Consider the following 25157-nt stretch of genomic DNA (forward strand, 5'->3'; position numbering starts at 1 on the left):
TCATGTATACCCAAGATAACTCAATTTGAAGTTCTCTCGAAGGAAAATAACTTTTCACAAAGGCACCAAATGTTGGACCGTATGAGAAATGTACTGTAATCATGCACACATTTACAATAGAGACGAAATGTATGAATTCATAGATAAGTATATGGAATGTTTGCATGCTAGACAGAGTTTAATAAAGGAATCTTATTCATAGAGATAAGAAATATGAAAGCTGGTTGAAAACTTGAATTGTGCTTGATCGAATTTTTGTACTATTGTAATAACTACAGTCACCTTAATAAAGAACAGTATAAGAGTATGCTTAATAAATATTCACCAAAAAAACGAAGTTTCAAATACACTAAAATTCCAAGTGTTCATTAAATAATATTGTTCGAAATAGTGTGAATAGAAATAGATAAACTTTAACTATAGGTGTTCGCGGCATTAAATTTCCTGATATGTGTTAATAATCGACATGGATCACAATGTTTTTTTATTTTTTTTATAATTTGATCACTTCCCATTTTTTTCACATTTGATCAACTGTATAAAGCCGATGGGCGTATAAATAAATAAATAAATGAATAAATAAATATTTTTGTTTTTGGTATAATGTTCAGAATTGAAAACAAATATTTCAATGGCTATAATAAAAGATAGAAACAATTTAGTTTGTAAAAAAATCGTTTTACTGCTCATTTTAAAATATACATAAGTTATAAAATTTGATGCTTGTAAGAGTGACCATACTTCAAATGAGAAGCACTTGAAACAAAAATAATCTTCAATATTAAAATCCAATAATCCAAAAAGGCGTATAGTTCAATCTCTGTGAAAAAAGACAGTTGGATATGCAAGTGTCCTGATTATTGGCGACTAAATCGTCTTTTTTACACTTTCCCGTATCTTTCAAAACGCTTGACTAGCTTATACCAACAATAAATTAACAGCTCACAACAATATATTTTTTTATTCAAAAAAGTCAGTATATACTTTGATTTTTACTTAATTTTTTCAACTTTTTCTTCCGAATCTCCGAATTGACTAAACTTGCCTTTTTCAAAAACAATGAGCTCTTACGATGTTATATTAGTAAGAATCGAATATTAAAGCATTTAATTCAGTTACCAAAACACGAAACATATTAATTAAGTGGTTTCCTCAGTTTTTTGAGCCTGCTTTAATAAAAAAATATGACGCCCTCCCCTTAATTTTTTCAACGTTTTAATACTCAACTGATATAAAAATATGCATAAAATCTAATAATTTTTACTTTATTTTTCAATCTGGAAACAGATGTACGCGCCCCCGTTAGAAGAGCTTGGGGCCCCCCTTAGTGGGCGCGCCCCACAGCTTGGAAACCGTTGCATTAATTCATTATAAATATAACCATACATAGCTCCACTTCTTGTAAGATTCGCCGAAACAGACGAAAGTTTGAAAACCTTATTTAATTCGTATTTAATTTTTGTGATTTCTATAACTGAAAAAGTTAAGAAACAGGAAAGCAAGAGTTTCATACAATGTATATTTACATTCTAATTGTTTTATTTTGCAAGGTTTTGAATACTTTCGTCATTAATTTTATTCAATTTTCTTGTAAGATGAGCACTTTTACACAACCTTAATTTTGTCGGAAGAAAATTACAAGAAAGGATGCGGAAAATCTGCGCGCAGCAGCACAGTTGGTCGCGCAATTGCGTCTCAATCTCAAGCCCTTAGCATACTGCTTAAACTGTGTGCACCCCTACTTCATTCGAAATTGAGCACTGATGAAAAGTAAAAAATGAATAAATGATGGAAAGAATTTTCTATTGCGATGCAGTATTGCAACCTGCGTAGAATTAATTCAGTGATGTACTTCAGATATTTTGCTTACCCTTCTCGCAATACAAAAAAGAACTTGATAATTTTATGTATATGTGCTTAAAAATGTTGCAAGTATATTTAAGTATCTAATTCTAATTAAGTTACAAGAACGCATTGTAGTACTAATCGTAATCTTTCTCGTAGTCACCAATTTCAGTGTCGTCACACGACAAAATTTTATATTTTTTTCTTTTAAACGAAATGATTTGTGAACTAGAAAATTTAAATCTAAACTTTCAGACTAAAATACCTGCAATAGACACACAACGAAATAAGAACAAGGTATCTGTCGGAGTTCAGAAAGGACTCAAATATCAAAAATTTTACAATTATTTCTTGTAACTAAAAATACACGTCATGTTTGGTGGGGGGAAGGCGGAAGAGGGGTAATTTTGAATATCACCACGTATCACCAAGAGGAAGGGTAAGTCCAAAAATCCTTAAAAAATCCAACACGTGATTAATGGACGCCCTCTAAACAAAATTCAGTCTAATCATTTTTTTTTATAGATTTTTGTTTCAACTTCATGAAAGTCCATCTGCAATACTATATGTTAAGAAATATTATGTTGCATCTTAGTTTACATTGAGTAGGGTAACCCGGGTACGGTTGTGCCACTTTTTTATAAGCAATAATTTTATTAATTTACCAGTTATTTTGGAGAAAAGTTAATTAAAATGTAATTTCAACATTTGAAATACGAGGAAATACAAAAATACTATCCGTAAATGCGATAGATAAGGTTTAAAACCACTTTTATTATCAGAAGTATGTAACACAACACAACATAATTAAAGCAAAGTTTATGGATATAATATAATAATTTATAACAAAACACTTTTTTTTTGATCAGAAATAATTGACCGAGAACGGTTTTGCCTTTTTTTTTTGATCAGCAATAATTTTATTAATTTACCAGTTATTTTGGAGAAATAGATAAGGTTTGTAACCACTTTTATTATCAGAAGTATGTAACACAACACAACATAATTGAAGCAAAGCTTATGGATATAATATAATAATTTATAACAAAACACATTTTTTTTTAAAAAAGGAATCTTCATGAAATCTTTAGTTTCTTTTATTAGATTTTTCTTTTCCTTTCTCTTTCGTATTTTTTTTATCTTTAGTTTTCAAGTATTCAAGTTTTCAAGTATTCAAGTATCAAGAAATCTTTAGTTTTCTTGTATTGAATTTTTCTTTACCTTTCTCTTTCGTATTTTGTCTTACAATTAGTTAAATTAGATTCTTCTTCATCTGTTTAAATTTCATCCAAAAAGGACAAAAAATACATGTCACGACATATGCATATCATATAAAACAAAACTAATTGCTGGTAATTAACTACTAATCATCGACTTAAAGCAAAATAACAAAGTGATCTATCTGTATAAAAGTAAAAGTTATTGTTAATAAAAATCTTTAAAAGTACATAATTCGCTCTACAGATCACGTTAATGTGGGGTACCGACTAAAAGCATTAAAGATAACTTATAACAAACATACTTCATCTTTACCCGTTTGGATCCTACCTTAACCTGGCACAACCGTACCCAGTCTCCCCGATGTTTCTATATATATTTCTATATTTTTTAATACTTGTGAAAATGAACAAGAAACAAATATAACTTTATAATACTCTTCCACAAAATACGGGCAGTAAATGTCTTGTATCTATGTATCTATGGAGCAATGTATTTATAAAAGTTAAATTTGTTTTTTGTGAAATTAATTTGATCGTCAGGTCGACTTGAAGTTCAAAAATTACTTTACAACAACGAAATAATATAACGGATAAAAACGGGCGCATCTATATTTATAACTGTTGATAATAATAACGACAAACAAAAAAATATATTAATCATTGAGAAGAATATCATGCTATGGCAAAAATATGAGATACCCTAAAGTGAATGAACTTTTGTAATGGACAAAGCAATCCGTTTAAAAAATTAAGCATATTTGCAGTTATAGTTATATATTTAGACACAATTCAATGAATCGTAAATATGAAAAGTAGCTAACGATTCCTTTCAAAATTATTTTGTACTAATAGAAAAAAAAAAATAAAAAGCAACGGAACAAAAATTTCTATGATATCTTATTGGTAGTTAATTTTTTTGAAAAAAAAAAAATTCTTTTGAGTTGCAGAATTTTCTCAATTCGATTTTAATATTTTCTTGTCTAAACTTTATCTATGTAGTCTGACCATTGGATCTCTTGTACAACCATTTGTATGATTACTACGTATTACTTACTTATTTTTAATGGTAACTTATTTATAATTATTGCTGGTTTCTTGTTATTATTCTAGTAATAATTATACTTTTACAGTATAAAGGTATAAATCAGAAGAAATTTGAGCTTACGCATAAAATTTAAGCTCGAGTGGATATTGATAAAATGATTATGTTTAATTATACGATTATATTTGATGTCCTAATACAAGTTTATTGCTCCTTTTATTTCAGAGCCCGATGTTATGCAGCTTCTCCGTTCATTTTAAAATTATTTTAATTACTTACTATGAATAACCTTGGCAAAAGCCTGCAATGTTATTAATTATGGCTTGTTTATGAATTAACAAAATAAATTCCAATAGACAAAAGAAGATTTACGAAATTTGTTCTTGACAAAGTGTAAATATGCAAAAATGTCGTTTATTCTTGTTTAATGACTGAAACTAATAATAAGTAAGTCATCAATCCATATCTCCAAGTCAAAATTTTTATGCGTGTTATGTTTTGAAACTTCGTGCTTTTATTGTTGACAAGGTTCCTATTTCGTTAGCAAGTTGTGACGTCACATGTCCCTCCGTTTCACAAAATGGCGCCAATATCGATTTTCCCAGCATCCCCTCCTGGACCACCCGTAACAAACTCCGTAGTTCGTACCATGGTTGTTACTACCCATCATCATAGCAAGCAAGAAGATATCATATTTCGGGAGATGAAAAATATTGATTGGAATGATTTATAACACTCATTTTGGTTAATTGGCTTTCACTTGACTGAAAAATTAACCGAAGACAATACTTTTCACTGAACAGTTAATATCATACAATTTTATGTAAAGTCAATCTGCGACGGTTTATTTTTACTTAACTCCGAGAAAATTCTCGAAGCATATAGCTTATATTAGATTATTAGAACCATAAAATATTTTAAAAAAATAAATCTTTTACATTGTGTTTTGTTTTTATTAAATAGATATTTTTTTTGTTTCTCTTGTTCGTTATAATTGTATAATTTCTTTTTATAAACCATCTTTCGTATATGCTGAATTTGTATTGACATTATTTCTTAACTGCTGAATGATCATACGTATTTGATGTCGAAACGTCCAGAATAAAATTTTTGAAAAATATTAATTGTTTTCTATTTTGCTGGTATAGGCAATACCAAATACTGATTGTGTAAAATACTTAGTAGTCCAGTCATTTAAGCTTAAATCAGGTAAGAACCCCGGAATTCGAGATACCCAGCTGTAAGTCTGTAAATACTTGTATATTGACACCCTAAAGTTGTCTCAAAACCTAAATATGGTAGGGTGTCAATACCATATGTAGATTTTTTCTTATATATATGTTTTACTTACTATGTGTAATGACTGGACTATAGAAATGCTATTAGACCGTAGACTGACATGGAAAGACCATATACGCGCAAAATTAAAAACTATAAGAATCGAACAGCTGAACTATATTGGCTTCCGGGACGCAAGCCAATTTTGTCTCCTGATACAAAAATAATTATTTACAAAATTGGGATAAAACTTATGACCTAAATGAACTTATGGCATCCAACTGTGAGGCTGAGGGAGCAAGTCAAACATTGTGCTAAATGCTCAAACAGGTCACCGATGCTCCTTGGATTGTCAGTAATAAGACAACGATCTTAATGTGAAATTTATAGACAGAGTAATAAAGCTAATCAGTATCCAACATTTTCCATACAGGAAGATCATACAAATTCTATAGTCATTTAACTTCTTGAGACACCAGTTTCAAGAAGACTGAAGCAGAAGTTTCCAGAAGACAATATCTAGAACCAAAAATATTTTTGGAGAAATGAACTGGTGATACACTGATTGGAGTGACAACTATTGATATATTGAAATTTAGCCCAATAACTTAATATGTGTGTTTATAAGTGTAAGTGAATAGATCAACCAAATAGCTCATAAAATATTATATTACCTTCCCGCAGGGTAAATTATTGTAATCGTCCAAAAATCGAAATTGAAATTTTTCCACGTTTTCGGGCGCACGTTTCATCCGATTTGAATGGTTCAAAAAACATTCGATTCCTATTGATAGGGAGATGTGCAGAAAATAGAAATCGAGTTTTTGAGAGAACGAAGCATCCGATTTGAATGATCTAAAAAACATTCAATTAGTAATGATTGGTAGAAGTGGTTATTAGTTTTTGGCAAAGGCAGGCCATTTCAAAGATACAAAGCTAAATGTGCAAAAAATGGCAGTTTTTGAGAGAACCTAGCGTCCGATTTAAATGATTCAAAGAACTTTCTACTTATTTTAACAAAATAATTGATTTTAGAAAAAAAAAATGAAAATAATTCAGATTTTATATATAATTCTAACTAAAGTTCTAATATACTTTAAACAAATGATTTCAACTTTGCAATTCAGTTTAAATAATTCTTATAAAACAAAACATTTAATATTCCTCAATCATTTCGTTACGGTACGGAAAGTTCCAGCAATTTGCCTTAAGGCCAAATGCCATACACCCCGCTAGTTATGATTGCTTTGGACACGAGTCCAGTTAACATCATAAAAAATGGATGTTTTAAAAAAAGTTTTAAGATAAAATTTAGTATTATGATCAGCATTAGAAAACTTTTAGTTTCAGTTTCTATTTATCAATTAGATAATACTACAAGTACACGACTTTAATCAAATTTGTAACCAAAGATATTAATTCAAATGATAATCCCATTACCGTGCTTATCGCAAAATCACGCCAAATTAAGTCATGAATAATTTATTTAACAAATTCGACCCCACATTCGAGTGGGTTTCGAGTTTCTATCCTAAAATAAGGAATTGGTTTACTAAAATCTACGAAAGGAATATGATTAACACTTTCGCTACGAGTGTCGTCCATGAACAACATGTTCTATGTAAGTTACTTCAAGATTTATCACTATGAGAAAAACTGAAGAGAAGAGACAATATTTTTAGATAATTTTAGACAATAGACAATAAAATATTGTGAATTTTATATCGAATGGAACAACAACTACTGAGTTGTTTTTTCCAACATGCCCTTGTAGTATACAATGTCCCTTTTCGGCCGACTATTGTAAATTCATCAAATTTATTGAATGTCCTTTACTGGACAGTTGTAAATAAAAGAAATAATAATAAAAAAAATAAGAAAAACTGGAAATTCTTTTAGTTTATTAGAAACACAATTTTTAATTTTTAAACACATTTTTGTTGAAAATGATAGAAATGTCTTAAAATATATCATTGTGCCTAAGTACGTTTAGTAAAACTTAAAATAATATACACCCTGTTCCGTGCAGCAGCTTTTACAAAAGTTTCTAATATGTACTATCCTATTTAAGAATCCCTTTTTAATCATATTTGGTCTTATTTTTTATTCATTCGCTTTACATAATTCACAGATTGTATGCCTTAATAATATTTTATTCTCCTTTATCTACATTCTCCTTGCGCATGAACACTCCAGTAAGCGCATGAATAAAATCTTGTTTTTGGCACCAAAAGCGCTCGATTTTCGTGTTAAAAACACCATTATTATATGCTTGAATCGTTTTTCTATTTTTAAACGAAACCTCCGTGAAGTATTGACAGTCTTATTGTGATATACCGTAAAAAAAGCTTACCTCACAGCAATAAATGATTATTGAAATAATAAACTCAACTATTTTTGAAGATAGGTATATTAAAAACGGACAGAATTGCATCCGAAACATGGATTAAAAGTAAAACTATTAGGCGGTTTTATTCATTTAATGAATTATTCGTTGTAAGCAATAAAAAATTCCATAGTCATCACATTTCAGGTCAATGAACAAAAATTATTTGATCACTTGTTTTACAACTTGTCATAGATACACACATGATTGTAATGCCTCACAATGTAAAAGATGACTTCATAAATTTAAATGATTCATATTATAGCAGATATATTGAAGTAATCTGATCAATATATATAATACATTTTCTTCTATTCTCCAATTAAAGAAAATGCAGACGGCATTAACAGATTTTTTGTGAATACTTTATAATCAGTGTATCAAATGTACAATTTATCAACAAAATTGACAGAAACTTATATGATAATCAACATGAATATTTTATATTTTTAATCGTAAATCTGAATATTTGAACAAAAACGGCTGCAATTATGATAGACAAGGATAAATAGTATGTGAACGATTAAACTACATCTATTTCTTTGTGGCAAGCTTTTACTAAAACGATTTCAATACGCTTTTACAAATAATTGCAGAATAATCTTTTTTAATCGGCATTGCACAAAACCATATATTTATATTATTAGCATTATCATCATTAACATTTCCGTATCATTATTAAATGATTTCCATATGACACTCTTATCAAATTCTACGAAATGTTTGAATATGCAAAAATAAATATATTGATTTGCTCACATCATAGATAGAGACTTTATAATTCTTGACTGACAAAATAATAAATAAAAATAAAAAAAAATCATAGATAGAATATGTAGAATATAGTCATCGTATATAGAATATAGTCGAATCGGTGAAAAATGAGATCTAAAACACAATTTTTTTTATTGCTGAATACAAAATAAACAAAGAAATCTCTTCAAAACGCGTTAATCACCTTGTGCGAACTCATCAGGTCACATGCAACCGCATTATTATTATTTTTTAAAAAAAAAACATGTAACTAGTGGGGCGCATGGCATCGTGCCTTAAGGCAAATTGCTGGAACGTCCCGTACTAAAAATTTTTTTTTAAAAGATTAACATTTTTGAAAAAAATTTACTCTGAAAAAATTAGATTTTTGAGAAACTATAAATTTTTGAAAAAATTTACTTTTTTTTTGAAAAAAAAAAGACTTTTTGAAGAAAAATTTATTTTGAAATATTTTGGAAATTCTGAACTTTTTTTCAAAGCAATCGTACTGCTTTAACTGCATAGAAACAATATATCGAAGCGCGTAAGCGCCGCGTCATCGTCTAACGGATAAACATTGGTACGGAACCCATAGAAATGTAAACAGAATTTATACTTATTGTTAAAATCTCTATAAAATATTAGTGCAGTAAACGGAGAGGAAAAAAGGGTATAACCTCTGAATTTTTTTACTGTGCTCCGAATTGAATGAAATTTTGGAATTAGGTTCATCTAACCCTCAAGTTCAAAAGTGAAAACAATTCGGGTTGCGCCATCACCCCCCGGGGGGATGACATCCCCTCTCAATTGTGTAATTACATTTTTTTAAAATAACGTCGGAAATCGATAGAAGAACTAATTATAAGAAAAAAATGTCTTCTATAGTTTTTCAAAAAAACTAATACTTTTCAAGTTACTGTCCACTAAAGATTCATATATTTTTGGCGTTTTTCTTCGTTTTTTTGCAAATATCTCCTAAAGTATACATTTTAACGAAAATCATGTAATGAACAAAATAATGTCAATAAAAATCTTAATAAATCGGTATTAGATAAAGTGTTCTAGGAAAAATATTAAGCAAGATTTGAAAGAGCAAAGTCGTTTTTTATTTCGTTCAAGATTTAATTGTTGTATTTAAAGCCATCTAGTGTCGAGGTTTTACATTTTATGAATTTCGGTAAAATTGGGTTTTATAGTGCTCAACATAAGCTTTAAAATGAGTGCTGTTACAAGTTTTTTGCGTGTAAAATGAGTGAGCTATCATGCAAATAAGAAGCATATCCGCAGTTTTTTTCTTTTAAATCATATAGTTTAATGAGCGCCATTTCCACCAGAATTAAAGTAATTCACATTCCATCTAGAAATCACTTCATTATAGACATCTTGATAGATTCTAGCAGATTCACTTCTTTAGTACAAACTATTTTCAGAAAACTCACGATTTTATAAAAACTTTTTTTTTCCAATTTGCGCGGCCGCGCAGTCTTTAAACATGCATAACTCTGTCAATTTTTGTGTGAAAGAATAATAATAAAAAACAAAAATAAGCCAGAAAGATCCCTTTGATTTTTATCTATATGCTTTTATAAGTATCTTTTATTCTTTTTGAGATATAATGAAAATAATTTCGATTTTTAAAAAAAATGGAAAAAAAAGTTTTTATAAAATCGTGAATTTTCTGAAAATAGTTTGTACTAAAGTAGTGAATCTGCTAGAATCCATCAAGATGTCTATAATAAAGTGATTTCTAGATGGAATGTGAATTACTTTAATTCTGGTGGAAATGGCGCTCATTAAACTATATGATTTAAAAGAAAAAAACTGCGTATATGCTTCTTATTTGCATGATAGCTCACTCATTTTACACGCAAAAAATTTGTAACAGCACTCATTTTATAGCTTATGTTGAGCACTATAAAACCCAATTTTACCGAAATTCATAAAATGTAAAACCTCGACACTAGATGGCTTTAAATACAACAATTAAATCTTGAACGAAATAAAAAACGACTTTGTTCTTTCAAATCTTGCTTAATATTTTTCCTAGAACACTTTATCTAATACCGATTTATTAAGATTTTTATTGACATTATTTTGTTCATTACATGATTTTCGTTAAAATGTATACTTTAGGAGATATTTGCAAAAAATCGAAAAAAAACGCCAAAGATATATGAATCTTTAGTGGACAGTAACTTGAAAAGTATTAGTTTTTTTGAAAAACTATAAAAGACATTTTTTTCTTATAATTAGTTCTTCTATCGATTTCCGACGTTATTTTAAAAAAATGTAATTACACAATTGAGAGGGGGTGTCATCCCCCCGGGGGGTGATGGCGCAATCCGAATTGTTTTCACTTTTGAACTTGAGGGTTAGATGAACCTAATTCCAAAATTTCATTCAATTCGGAGCACAGTAAAAAAATTCAGACCTAAAACGCTCCGTTTACTGCACTAATCTGATTATTTGATGTGCATATGTCTAATGATCATTTTTGACCGCCAAATGGTATTTTTTTTTACTTTTTTTACTAGATCTCCGAAACCGCTAGACCTGGCCTTATGAAAATTTGATCAGTTCTTCATTTTGTTAATACAAGTAAAATGTTTTCTGAATTATTCAAATCGGACGCTCCGTTCTCTTAAAAACTGAGTTACCGTTTTTTGCACTTTTTACCCCGTATCTTCGTAACGGCTAGACCTGCCTTCGCCAAAATCTAGTCAGCACGTCTCCTTATCAATACGAATTGAATGTTTTTAGAATTATTCAAATCGCTTTATCCGTGTTCCCGAAATCGTCGACAAAAATTTGTATCCGCACACACATACACGCACACACACACACACACATCCATTTTTTCTAAGGTATGCCAAAATGTTCAGAAGGTTTTCAAACGTAAAGATATATAAAAATTTTCATTTTCGATTTTTTTGCGATTACTATAACTTGCCCTACGGAAAGTTAATAAACTTTTTAGGGTTCATCTAAAATCTAAAATAAATGGTTTGTGATTATAAATTACTTATATAAAATAGCACTAATCCACAATATTCATCTTGCTGACGCTCTCATTTTTATAATCGTGAATGGCTGACGTATCAGCAGTATAGATAATTTAAATTCAGAAAATATACGAATTTTTTGTACATTTTGTGATACTGATTTTCCGCTGAGTTAAATCACATTTATCCTTATAATTACAACAAATCTCCTAAGTTCAGAATGTTACCTAAATTAGATACTTCAGCAGTAGTTGAAAGAAAAAATCTGGCTAACTTGAATAAAAATAGAAAAGAACAAATTGTATAGTGTTCGACTAAATGATTTAGTAATGTTTATAAATTCTATTGAAGCCGTATGATGAAGGATCAGTATATTTTGGAATGATCACAAAAAACAGACGTGTTTGCAAGCGTATATATCACAGTTTGCACGAATCTTCTTGGTCAAATAAAATTTGGTAAAAATTGTTTTCAATTTTATATTTCTAATTGTGAATGACTGAAGTCAGGTTGTGGATTCAAAAAAAAATTATAGTATCCCAATTTGACTTTAACAAGAGTAATAATAAACGCACACAATTATTAATTTTCTACTGCAAGAGTCGCAGACATATCCGATAGCATTCATAGATATATTTTGTCCTTGGATGTTTATGGTTAATTAAAACCACATTTGCATTTTGTATCATATATTTCATAAATTTTGTTTATATTATAAAATGTAAGAAATGTATGACTAACACCACATATATGTGACAACTAAATATAGTAACAATTCCCTTGTCCTTATAATTATCAATTAAATAGCTATTTATGTTAGACTCTCAAAACACGGTTTCAAATGTACGTCATTTTAAATCCATAAATCAAATAGACAGTAATTTGACCAAATTGGCTGGGTAGTTAAATTTTAGTTTAAAATGATTTGCAGATTCATTATTTTTTATTAACATATTAAATAACATTTACCCTGATTTTACATTCATAAATTGTAAAAACTATATTCAATGCTATGTATCTTTAAATAGATTTAAGATATTTATAGCAAGTTTTGAGCAAGCTACCTATCTCACGCCGTAAAATCATTGAGCAAGCAAATTTCACATAATAAATGTAAAGTAAAAAATATTCACACCAAACTGACTTATGTGAATTTAACGCACACAAAAATATTTCAGGATCATGGTTTTTATTTTATGACAATGGCAATGAACTAACCTTAAAATGATGAGTCGATGTATTTTTTAGGTCTTTTAAAACACCTACAAAATGATAATATAAAAACATAAGTGAAGTAATAAATAAAATTTAATCATTAGGGCCAAAGTCTTTTCACAAAAGAATATCAGAAGTTCATGAGCGAAAAACATCTTTGCCATTAAGAATAGTTGAATCTGATACAAAATATTTAATAAATTATGATGGCCGTATTTATTCAAAACGACAACGCTTTACAATTGTTACCAAATACTATAATACCATAATATACCATAATATACCATACTCTTGATATATATAAATTCTTAAAAGTATGATGTAATAAATAGAACTTATTCTTGCATGAATTGGGTAATCTAAGAAAAAGTTTAAACGTTTTAAAGAGTTCTTAAAAGTTTCTATTCAGCAAAATGTGGAATGAGAAAGATTTATAGAATACGTTTTATACAAAGTGTAAATTTTCAAATGAGATCAATAACAGGTTTTTGGAAAATCTAATTCATCGTATTTCGGAAGCCAATAAAATACTTTCGATTGAAAGTTAATATAATTTCATTGGAATGCATCTCTGTTTCCTTAGTCCCGTTCTCAGACAATGCAAAATATTAATTGGCCGATTAAATAATACAACCTTTGACACAAAGCATTTCACTGTGACTGCGGGACTAACTACTCGGTCGGTATTATTAAACTCTATTTCGCTGGTGTGCTAAATAGAATTCGAACTAGGTCAAATGCAAGCCATATATACAGTAGACGGAGAGATGCAGGATGCAGGATGCACAGTTTTTCAAAATTTTCCTTCCAATAAACTTATATTCAAATACTTAAATAATAGCTCCGAGACAACAATGAGGTATTATTAGAAAATATATTTAGTGTCGGAAAACTAGTGGGGCGCATGCCATCGTGCCTCAGGCAAATTGCTGGAAATTCCCGTACCAAAAATTATTATTATTTTTTTAAAAAGTTTAACATTTTTGAATGGAATGTACTCTGAAAAAAATTAGATTTTTGAGAAACTATAAATTTTTGATAAAAATTTACTTTTTTTGAAAAAAAAAAAAATTTTTTTTTGAAGCAAATTTATTTGGAAATATTTTGGAAATTCTGAACTTTTTTTCAAAGCAATCGTACTGCTTTAACTGCATAAAGAGGAAATATTGAAGCACGTAAGCGCCGCGTCGCCGTCTAATGCATAAACATTGGTACGGAACACATAGGAATGTCAACAAAATATATACTTATTGTTAAAATCTCTATAAAATATCCGATAATTTGATGTGCATATGTCTAATGATCATTTTTGATCGCCAAATGGCTTTTTTTTATTTTTTTTTCTAGATCTCCGAAACCGCTAGACCTGCCTTCATGAAAATTTGATCAGCTCTTCATCTTGTTAATACAAGCAAAATGTTTTTTTGGCTTATTAAAATCGCTTCATCCGTGTTCCCGAAATCGTCGACGAAAATTTGTATCCACACACACATACATACACCCACATACACACACACACATACATTCATTTTTTCTGAGGTATGCCAAAATGTTCAGATAGTTTTGAAACGTAAAGATAAAATTTTCATTTTCCATTTTTTTGCGATTACTATAACTTGCCCTACGGGAAGTTAATAATTACGACATAATAAATATTAAATTTTTTAACCAAAAGATGCAGGTTACACAGTTTCTGAAAATTTTCGTTACAACAAATTTGTATTCATATACTTGAAAAAATTGTTCTGTGACAATAATATAAAGTATTATTAGTAAATATATTTAGTTTTGCAAAATATTTCCGACAAGATAAAATATAGACTTTATAACTCGTCCTACAAATTTATACTTGAAAAATATTTGAAAAAATAATTCTGAACTAAAACTACAGCGTATTATTATTATTAAATATATTCAGTTTTGAAAAATAATTTCAGATAAATACATTTTATAACCGAGAGATGCAAGATGCAAAGTTGCACAAGTTTATCAAAACTTCGTTGCAACAAATTTATATTCAAATACTATATATTATTACTATATATTATTAGTAAATATAGTTAGTTTTGAAAAATAATTTCGACAGAATAAAATTTAGATTTTATAACCTCTCTCAGATCTAATAGGCTGCGAAGATACAAAGAAAAAATGCTCTGAATTATGAAAAAACATTAGTAAAGCTCTTCAAAACCTGGAGAATACATATACCAATTTCATTCTTTTAGCACTGCATAACTATTATAAAAAAAAAGTCATAAAATTAATGATTTTGATACAATTGATTATATCAAATGCGACCTTATAACGCTAGATACGATTTGATATAATTTGATCAAAAATTAAGACAGATAATATTTAATATTATGAAATACATAACCACAAAAATTTGCGAAACTTTATTGTAAAAGAATGCTGCACATATTCTCAGGAACAAAATACCAATCGATATTTTATATTAAGGAAATATATTGAAGAACAGGGACTTCAACTTCCACTTGAAATGTATTATTTATAAATTATCGCACAATCCTTCATAAATAATTTTTAAAACATCGTTTATTATGGTTTTTGATTATTAGGTACTTTCTTAATTGGAATTCGTATAAAAAATACAAATCAACACTTAGGTCTATATCGCTGACCATAGAGTTAAATTACACAATTCAACTAAAGTATTTATTACTCAAACTATTTATTCAGTAAAAAAAATATAAAACTATAAAATAACCATAAAAATATAAAAATAATACATTTAGACCTTAGCAAATTAACAGCAACTTCATCCTCAAAGCGAAAAAGAAAGATCTTAGAACTTTTTATTATATTAAATGATATTAATATTCAAGTGCTTAATGTAATCTAGCTTATAACATCAATTAAGCGTACAAACTTCCACGAGCACGATTGTCTATTAGAATTAGAGCTCACAAAACGAAACTAACAATATATCATCTTAGTCATTGACTTATTTTCGTACGGAATTCAACTTAATATTCATCACTAAAAATAAAATATAAATTTCATCAATTATGCGTTGACATGATATACCAAATTCGATTAATTTTCTAAATATAATTTGATTGGTTAAATAGCATTGTTATATGATTATCATCAGTCATTGACGTGTAATTTATTTTAATTGATTTATGATAGTCGATGTTATAATGCATATAGTAATCATCCAAGATCTTGGCACCGTCTTAATAGAATGAAATCAAGCTTTGTCTTCGTTTCTAAAATAATACTGGTGCCAATATACCTATTTTGAATATATAATAAAATTATGTGGTCAACTTATACAGATCTAATATTTTCAAAATTAATTTTCTTAGAGGCCTATTAAATAAAATTAAAGTCGAGTATCATTTAGAAAGTTATTGTGCGGATATAGTTCCTGTAGCCTTCATAGTAACTATTCATATAATTTTTTTCACAGCAACTACAATATATTTTCTATGAAGATCTGTTATTTAATTATTAAACATAATGTCATTAAAAAGCAACCACCAAGTAGTTGATCCTTTTCTTTCTAATAGTATTTTTATGAAATTTTCGTTTTAATACTGATATATTTATTGCAGAAATGCCCCCGAAATGCTACTTCACGTGTTACTTCATTTTGAATCTAGTATTTTATGTGGAAATCTGATATCAGCACCAATAATTATATAAATATAATAAAAATTATATTATTATACGATGAATAACAAATTATGCAAAATGTTACACAAATATAAACATATATTTGCAGCAATATTTGCATAAATCGTCTAGAAAACTGTACTTCTGTATTATTATAATTGATAACAATAATAATATTCATGAATAATATAATATTCGCAATATTAAATTTTCTATTATTTAGGACTCCTCCGTGAATCAGTGGTTGTGGGCTATCAACCAGAAAATCCAGATTCGAAACCGGCCTTAGACAGCCTTATATCAAACAGTATTGACATCGGTTTTTACTTGAAAATTTAGATAGTTATGTTCCAAGTGAAAATAGCTCCTACCCGACATTGCTGCATCCAATAGAAAGTCATCAGTATTACAATTATTCAAATAATAAATTCACCAAAAGGAGCCAACTATTGGGTTGCCATCAACAAAGCCACGTCATGAAAAAGTGATAATACCAGACTTATAGATCTTATAACAAGCTTATAGGTTTTGATTGTCGTTAATAATATAAAATAATAACTCATGTTATTATACAATATAATGAATTTAGTGTTAACATAATATATACGGTTTATCAATTATTTTCTTCCTAGTAATAAATTAATTCGGTTAAAAAATATTGCAATACTTCCAATAGCTTCTAAATGAGAAAACTGCAACATTCCAAAATCAATTTTTTTAGTGGTTTTCAATATCTTTTAAAAATTAAATATGATGTTAAATTGCTTATTAACTTCCGTAGGGTAAGTTATTGTGATGGGCCGAAAATCGAAATTGGAAATTTTTACATTTCTCGACGTTTTGAAGGTTTCTGAACATTTTGGCATACCTCAGAAAAAACGGATGTGTATGTGTGTGTATGTGTGTGTATGTGTGTGTGTGTGTGTGTGTATGTATGTATGGATACAAATTTTTAGTCACGTTTTCGGGCGCAGGGATCAGCCGATTTGAATGGTTCAAAAAACATTCGATTTCTATTGATATGGAGATGAGCTGATTAGTTTTTGGCAAAGGCAGGTCCAGTAGTTACGGAGATAAAGAGCAAAGAGTGCAGAAAATAGAAATCGAGTTTTTGAGAGAACGGAGCATCCGATTTGAATGATCTAAAAAAACATTCCATTAGTAATGATTGGGAGAAGTGTTTATTAGTTTTTGGCAAAGGTAGGCTCAGCGATTTCGAAGATACGGTGTTAAATGTGTAAAAAATGGCAGTTTTTGAGAGAACTAAGCGTCCGATTTAAATGATTCAAAGAACTTCCTGCTTGTCTTAACAAAATAATTGATTTTGGAAAAAAAAAATTGTTTCAACTTTTTTTGTGTCGAAAATAATTCAGATTTTATTTTTAATTCTGATTATAGTTCTAATATACCTTAAACAAATAATTTCAACTTTGCAATTCAGTTTATATAATTCCTATAGATATTAGACAATGTTACAATATTAATAATAATCTATTTGAAAACATTCAAAATTCCCCGAACGTTTCGTAACGGTACGAGAAGTTCCAGCAATTTGCCTTAAGGCACGATGCCATACACCCCACTAAACATATTTTGAGTATCATTTTCAAATTTTCCACAATCGATATGTTGCATATATTCGTTCCTAGTGATAATTTATTATCACAAAATTTTACTCCTAATAAAGTCCATATTTCAAATATCCATTCGTATTTTGAGGAGCACTACAAAATGATTCTGGGTCACCCATGCACTCTCCCTGGAGTTTTGTACCCTGGATGTATATGACCTGGTTCAAGCATATTCCCGCGGGAACAACAGGGATGCAGTCACGAATCAGGTCACCATTTCATGATGCATTAAATCTTGTAAAATTTACGTTCTCTGGATTAAGAAAAAGCTAGTTATGCACAAATATATAGATTAACATCTTGTTCACAATTTTGTTTATTCCTTCGTCTTATTCTTTAATCTAGTGCTATTAGGGTTAAACATTCTCCTTGTGATGAGATTGCAATACCTTGTAAGGCTACTTTCATTTGGAATCATTGTCTAGATCTAAACTTTCAAGTGAAAACTGTTATCACTATTGCTTGATGGGGGGGGGGGGAGTGCGTCCATTAATCACATAAGGATCAGTAGGGAGGAGAGGTTTGTCAAAGACCACGAAATATCACGCTAGTAGGATATAACATGTTTTCAAAAAAATAAAAAAAAAATATGTTTTTTCTAGGTACAGATTAAAAATACACGTGATGTTAGGTGGGGGAGGAGGGTAATTTTAAATATCACCACAAATTGTCAGATGCCCCCTAACAGATTGTCCGAAACAGGAATAGAACTTAAAATCTTGTGATTGCAAGACCAAAGCTTTTACTACAGAGCCACGGTAAATCCACAAATTTTTAATTATTTTCAAGTTTTCTGACAAATTAATAGTTATATAAGATAAAATTGATGAAAATAATAACTAAGCAATTTTATTCCATTTTTAACTGCTTCACAATTTTTAGAATAGAAGATTCCGAAAATTATTAACTATTTCAAATAAAACTTTAAAATATATTTCAATACTTAATTCTTATTTTATCAAAGATGAGTTGCTCAGACATAATCAGAGGTATGAAAATAGGCTGAACATTCTAATTGCCTAGCAAGAAAGTTGTTAGATTAAATTTATAAAAAAATAATTAAGTTAAAACAGCGTTTTTTCTTTTTCTGGTTTCCTTTTTTGTGCTTTCACGTTGTACAGAATTGCATTAATGGATGTGGTTTTATTTTTTTACTTTATGAATGTAACGTCTTATGTAAATAACTGATCAAACAAATAACATATTTATTTTTATATATCCTTTACAGATGCTTTTCACCTGTGAATGTATAGACTGTTGCATAATCAAAATGTCAAAATAGCAAAAAATTGAATGATAAATTACATAATATAATAGTAATTGATCTTTATATTCATGGTTGGTTTATTATCAAATTATAGGCCATCAAACAAATATGTGTTATCAGAGATAAATATGAAAATCAAACTGCAGGTTCTAGTTCAAAATTACTAAATAAATATAATATAAAACAATGGCTTTTTTATCAACTGCTCTAAACCCAGTATTTCTTAGCATTTAATAATTTGATAGCGGAAGGATGTAGTTAACGATTTTTTTTTTCGACGATTTTCATGATTTTTTTGCGATAGATATCATGGTCTTCTAGATCATGTTAAAATATTAAGGCCCTACGACAAGTCGTTTAATTTTAAAAATTTGTCAAAGTTTGAAAAAATTAGTCGCCTTTTTTGGCGTTTGTCAAAATTAGGCCTTTAATCGACGTTTGCTCAAAAACGCCTGAACCGATTTAAATAATTTAAAAGCCATTCGATGTATAGGATAGATGTAGAGGACAATCGTTTCTCAGTCTTATCGTATTATTTTTAATAGCGAAAAAGTGTATAACTTTTCGTCCACGTTTTAGCTTGCAATCATGATTCGATTTTAAAAAATCAAAAACTGTTTGAAAAATATTTGTTTGAAATGATACTGATTAATTTTAGGTAATAATCCACCGAACCATTTTCTTGTAATTAACTGTTGAAAATTTTTTTTTGCTGACTTTCATGAAACTTTTGTTGGCAATTTCATATCACGGTCTTATAAAACATACTGAAATATTACGGCGCTACGACAAGTAGTTTAATTTTAAAAAATCATCAATGATGTGAGAGTCGATCATTATCGGTTTATTAAAACTTGGAATAATATTCTACAATTTTAGGACATACTAGTACGTGTATATGCACTATAATTAATATATTCATAGTTAATTTAAATATGCTTGAGAAAATTCTATTGGAAATTGCAATGTTTGGATTTAATTGATAGCAATAACTTTATTTTTAAAATAAATAGTTGAAAATTTTATCTAAATTTCTAAATCTCAATTTTGGTTGATTAAGTCAATTATTACATTTCGCGAAATTCATGCAACTTGCCTATATTACAACTGTGGTGCGCCAAATAACTTTTTTTTTGAAAGTGCTATTAAAAGAACTACCAAGTATTTTCTCATTTTTTTATTTGAAAGTACAATTCTTCTGTTAATAATGGAAAATTTCATTCAAATCGTCGCTCTCCACTGGTCATGAAGTAGTCGCAAACATGTTAGTCAACCGCAAAAAAAAAGTTAGATGACGGACCCTATATTTTAAATTTCCGTATAGGGCAGAAATGTTAAAGCAATGCATGGCCTACAAAACGTTGAAAAATTCTGTCATTACCAACATTTATATGTGTCTTTAAAGAGAAATTTTTCTTGGCTGAGTGCTTCGACAAATGATGGTCGATGTCATATGCCGCTCATGCATGTTTGCGGCTATCGTAACTCGATAGATTGCCAAATTGTTAATAATACACTATTAAACAATTTCAAGAAAATGATTTAATCTATTCAATTTTCAAAAGCAACTACTTTCACTATTAAGTTAATGTCTAGATACTTTTAACCGGACATTACACAAACTTAACGGAAGCAAGTCAAGCGATTTGAATGAAGAATGGAAATTGGTCAATTCGACCAATGGCATGAAATTAACCCAAGTTAATTTTTTAGAAACGAATCCATAGTACACAATTTATTCAGGGCATTTGCATAACATTTTGTAATCAAATAATTTAAATTATAATAATAAATTATCATATTAGCCGAATTATTATTTTGAAAAACGTTTAAAATAGCAATGATTCGAGTAACAAATTGCTCACGATATTATGAATCAAATTACAAATTGACTATGAATATTTTTGACGTTATTCATCAATTATCATGTTAAGCTCATATTTCTGATGAAAACTTCATCGTAATTCAATTGACACAGAAATAACATATGAATATTAAATTTTATAGAACTCATTAACATAAAAAACCAGAAGAGGAATAAGTTTTAGTTTAATTTTGATTTGGTCTTTTTGTTTATAAATATGAGTAGCAAATATATTTGAAAGTCAGTTCAACAAACCTATACTCATTTTTATTTGGGTTAATATTTAAATTATAATAAATTTCATGAGCAAAAATTAGAACTAACACGAATGAAAATGCTCTAACTGCTCAATTTGTTAGTAGGGCAGGTCAATATTTATTCAAAACGCACAGTTTCGATTAACGAAGAACACAACGTTGATTTGTGAAAACTAATTCAACAAAACTTATATGTAGATACATCAGATTCATACTTGGCATGGTTGCATGATTGAATATATAATTTTAACACATAAGTATAATAAAAATTTGTTGTACAGAAATATTGGCGCCAACATTTCTGAAAGTCATAATATTGTCGCTAAAATAAATAGTCATTAAACAAACTCCATTATATAACAAAAATTTAACTTTATTTTGAAGCAGCAAAGAAAGTGAGTAACCGATTTATAAATATATCGGAAGTAAAAGGCTAATAACTTCAACAGGCACGCATTCATTCCAGATTCCCAAAAATAAGCAAAAACATCTGAAGTTTTAATTTAGAATCCAGAGTTTTAAAACTATGTTGAATTGCTAAATTATAGTTTTTAAATTAAGGTGAAGAAATAATTTTTTTTATCGTAATGAAATAGAAACAGTGATGCATGGCATCGTGCATTGAGGCAATTTGCTGGAACTTTCCATACCGTAATAAAATATTTGAAAAATATTAAATATTTATTTATTTTTCAAATAAATACTGTAATTTTCCTTATTCATATTTTATAGACAAAAGATGAGAGCTTATAAATTGGCCTACGACGTTGATCTATGCTTAAATAAAATGAAGCGGCCTTAGAATAATAATCTTATTTCATATTTTTAAGAAATATAAACTAAACTAGAAATATCTAGCTTAAAATTATTTATTTTAAGTATATAAGTGAGCTTTAAAGCTTTAGATAGAATTAAAATTAAAATCCAAATAATTTTGAATATCCAAAAAAAAAAAATTGAAAATTAAAAAAAGTGAAATAAACTTTTCATGTCATTTGGAAAACGATCTTTCCGCCATTACAAGCAAAAGATTTTTGAATCATTCAAATCGGATGTATATAAGTGAACTGTAAAGCTTTAGCTAGAATTAAAATTAAAATTCGAATTACTTTCAATATTCAATAAATTTTTTTTTGGAAATTAAAAAAATTGAAACAAACTTTTTATGGCATTTAAAAAACAATCTTTTCGCCATTACAAGCATAAGATATTTGAATCATTCAAATCGGATGCGCTCAAAAATTGCCATTTTTTGCTCATTTAGTTCCGTATCTTCAAAACGGATGGACCTGACTTTGCCAATGACTAATCACGACTTCCACCCATCATTACGAATTGAATGTTTTTTGAATAATTCTAATCGGATACTCCCGTATTCTCAACAACTCGATTTTTATTTTCTGCACTCTTCGCTCCGTATCTCCAAAATGGCTGGACCTGCCTTTACCAAAAACTAATCAGCACGTCTCCGCATTAGTAGGAATCGAATGTTTTTCGAATGGCAATTGGACTGGACTGGATTTGAATGATTCAAAACGTATCACTTGTATTTATATAATGAAGAATTCGTTAATTATTTGGAAAGACAGGTCCAGCGGTTTTGGAGATCCAATAAAAAAGTTTTAAAAAAATGCAATATGAAGGTCAAAAATGATTATTAGACTTTGTGTACATAAAATTATCAGGTATCATAGACATTTGAATAATAAGTACAGATTTTGTTCCGTACCAAAAATTTTGGTTATGTTACGCTCTTTGATATTACGTCTCTAAAACAGCTACGTAACGCGATTGCTGTGAAATAAAAGAAAAACATAATTTTTAAAATAAATTTGAAGCATTTAAAAATTTCAAATTATGGTACGGGAGTTCCAGCAATTAATTTGCTTTGTGGCTGTGCATCACTAGTTAACTTACCATAGGGTAGCAAATCGAAAATGAATTTTTTTGCATATCTTCACGTTTTAAAAGTTTCTGAACATTTTGGCATACCTCATTATCAAAAAAAATGGATGTGTGTGTGTGTTTTGTGTGTCCGCATTTGTTTACGTTTTTTGGGCGCACGGATCAACCGATTTGAATAGTTCAAAAAACATTCGATTCCTATTGCTAGTGAGAAGTGCTAATTAGTTTTTGGCAAAGGCAGGTCCAGCCGTTGCGGAGATACGGAACAACGAATGCAGAAAATAGAAATCGAGGTTTTAAGAGAACGGAGTATCCGATTTGAATGATCCAAAAAACATTCAATTTGTAATATTTGGGAGAAGTGGTGTTTAGTTTTTGGCAAAGGCAGGCCCAGCCGTTTTGGAGATACCGAGCTAATTGTGCAAAATATGGCAGTTTTTGAAGGAAATAAGCATCCGAATTGAATGGATTAAAAAACTTTCTGCTTGTTTTGATAAAATCATTGCTTTTGGGGAAAAAATTATATCAAAAAATTTTTTTAAACATTTTTTTCATTTTTAGTTCAGATTTTAATTTTAATTCTGGCTAAAGTTCTAAAGCTCACTTATATACTTTAAATAAATAATTTTAACTTTGTAATTCAGTTTATATATGTAATTCTTATAAATATTGGACAATGTTACAGTATTTATAAAAATTTATTTGAAAACATTTAATATTCCTCGAACATTACGTTACGGTACGGAAAGTTCTAGCAATTTGCCTCAAGGCACGATGCCATACACAACTAGTTTCACTTTTATTTTATTGTTTTTTCATGAAACAACGTCTTCAAAAATTGAGTGTTGTATTTTTCTCCTGATTTAAATTTATTAAACATGTTGAATGACGGCATACATAAAGTGCAGAAACGTACATAATAAACATCTAATCATTTATTGTTTTTAGTTCGATTATTCGGCTGCAAATAAACATTATAATATTTATATTACACACTTACCCAAAAAATAAGATTCACCAAAACGACAAGATACTTGATCACCCCATAGCAACCGGACAACCCCATGTTGCTGATCTAGGACTTTAACACGTTCGGATGAATTTATCAACAAATTCGTAATCACTTCACTGAGAACGACTGTCACAAACCCAAAATAACTAAGTTATACACTCGATGCAGTATGGTAAACGTTTAACGCCAACGCTGTCTTGTATATTACGAATAATAACCAAGAATCATGATGATAGAATCCATGAACGAATACCATTAAAGGTAGCGTCGAGTGGGTGGAGTCGCGGGAAAAATGTTGTCAATGAATATTTTAATGACAGTTATAATTAAAGAACAATCACATCTCTTGAATCAACTGTTTTAATTTTCAAATACTATTTTAATGATCTAGAAAATGTTTTGGCTCTAAAAGCGTAAGACGCGCCGATAACAACTACCTCGAAGAGCAGATGTATATATGAAGCTTCAACGGCAGGGAGACGAGAACAAAATAGACGCACAACATTAAACACGTTTTGCCGACTGTGGGAAAGAGAAGCATGATGTTCGGTTCTAAAATAGTATGGAGAGCATTGCACTAACCGCCAAGAGATGGCTCTTGGATTTACTCGGACCTTATCTTATCGAACAAAAATTACAAATTTTATAAACAAAATTTAAAATTCATATCTTTTTAACATTCTGAAGGAGAAGTTTATATTTTCACAAAAAAATATGATTTGCTTATTTTATTTTTTCTCGACGTTTTAAGTCGTTCTGAATCGAATGAGACCGAATTTGGAAAACATATGTGCAAGTATTTGAGCTGAATTTTGACCTTTCGTCGACATTTTCTTAA

General features: G+C 29.0%; 1 protein-coding gene across 1 annotated transcript in view; it reads right to left on the minus strand.

Moving 5' to 3' along the window:
• LOC113387681 (CD9 antigen-like) overlaps nucleotides 1–24805 on the minus strand; it is a 43739-nt gene extending 18934 nt beyond the window's left edge. The window contains exon 1 of the mRNA XM_026625041.1: nucleotides 24308–24805. Within this exon, the coding sequence (XP_026480826.1) occupies nucleotides 24308–24373 (66 nt within the window). The 5' untranslated portion in view covers nucleotides 24374–24805. The remainder of the gene's footprint in view (nucleotides 1–24307) is intronic.
• Between the last annotated feature and the right edge of the window lie 352 nt (nucleotides 24806–25157).

This window comes from Ctenocephalides felis, unplaced genomic scaffold, assembly GCF_003426905.1.
Source record: "Ctenocephalides felis isolate EL2017-DRISC unplaced genomic scaffold, ASM342690v1 CF-g0.4_SCAFFOLD_03572, whole genome shotgun sequence".
Classification (NCBI taxonomy): domain Eukaryota; kingdom Metazoa; phylum Arthropoda; class Insecta; order Siphonaptera; family Pulicidae; genus Ctenocephalides; species Ctenocephalides felis.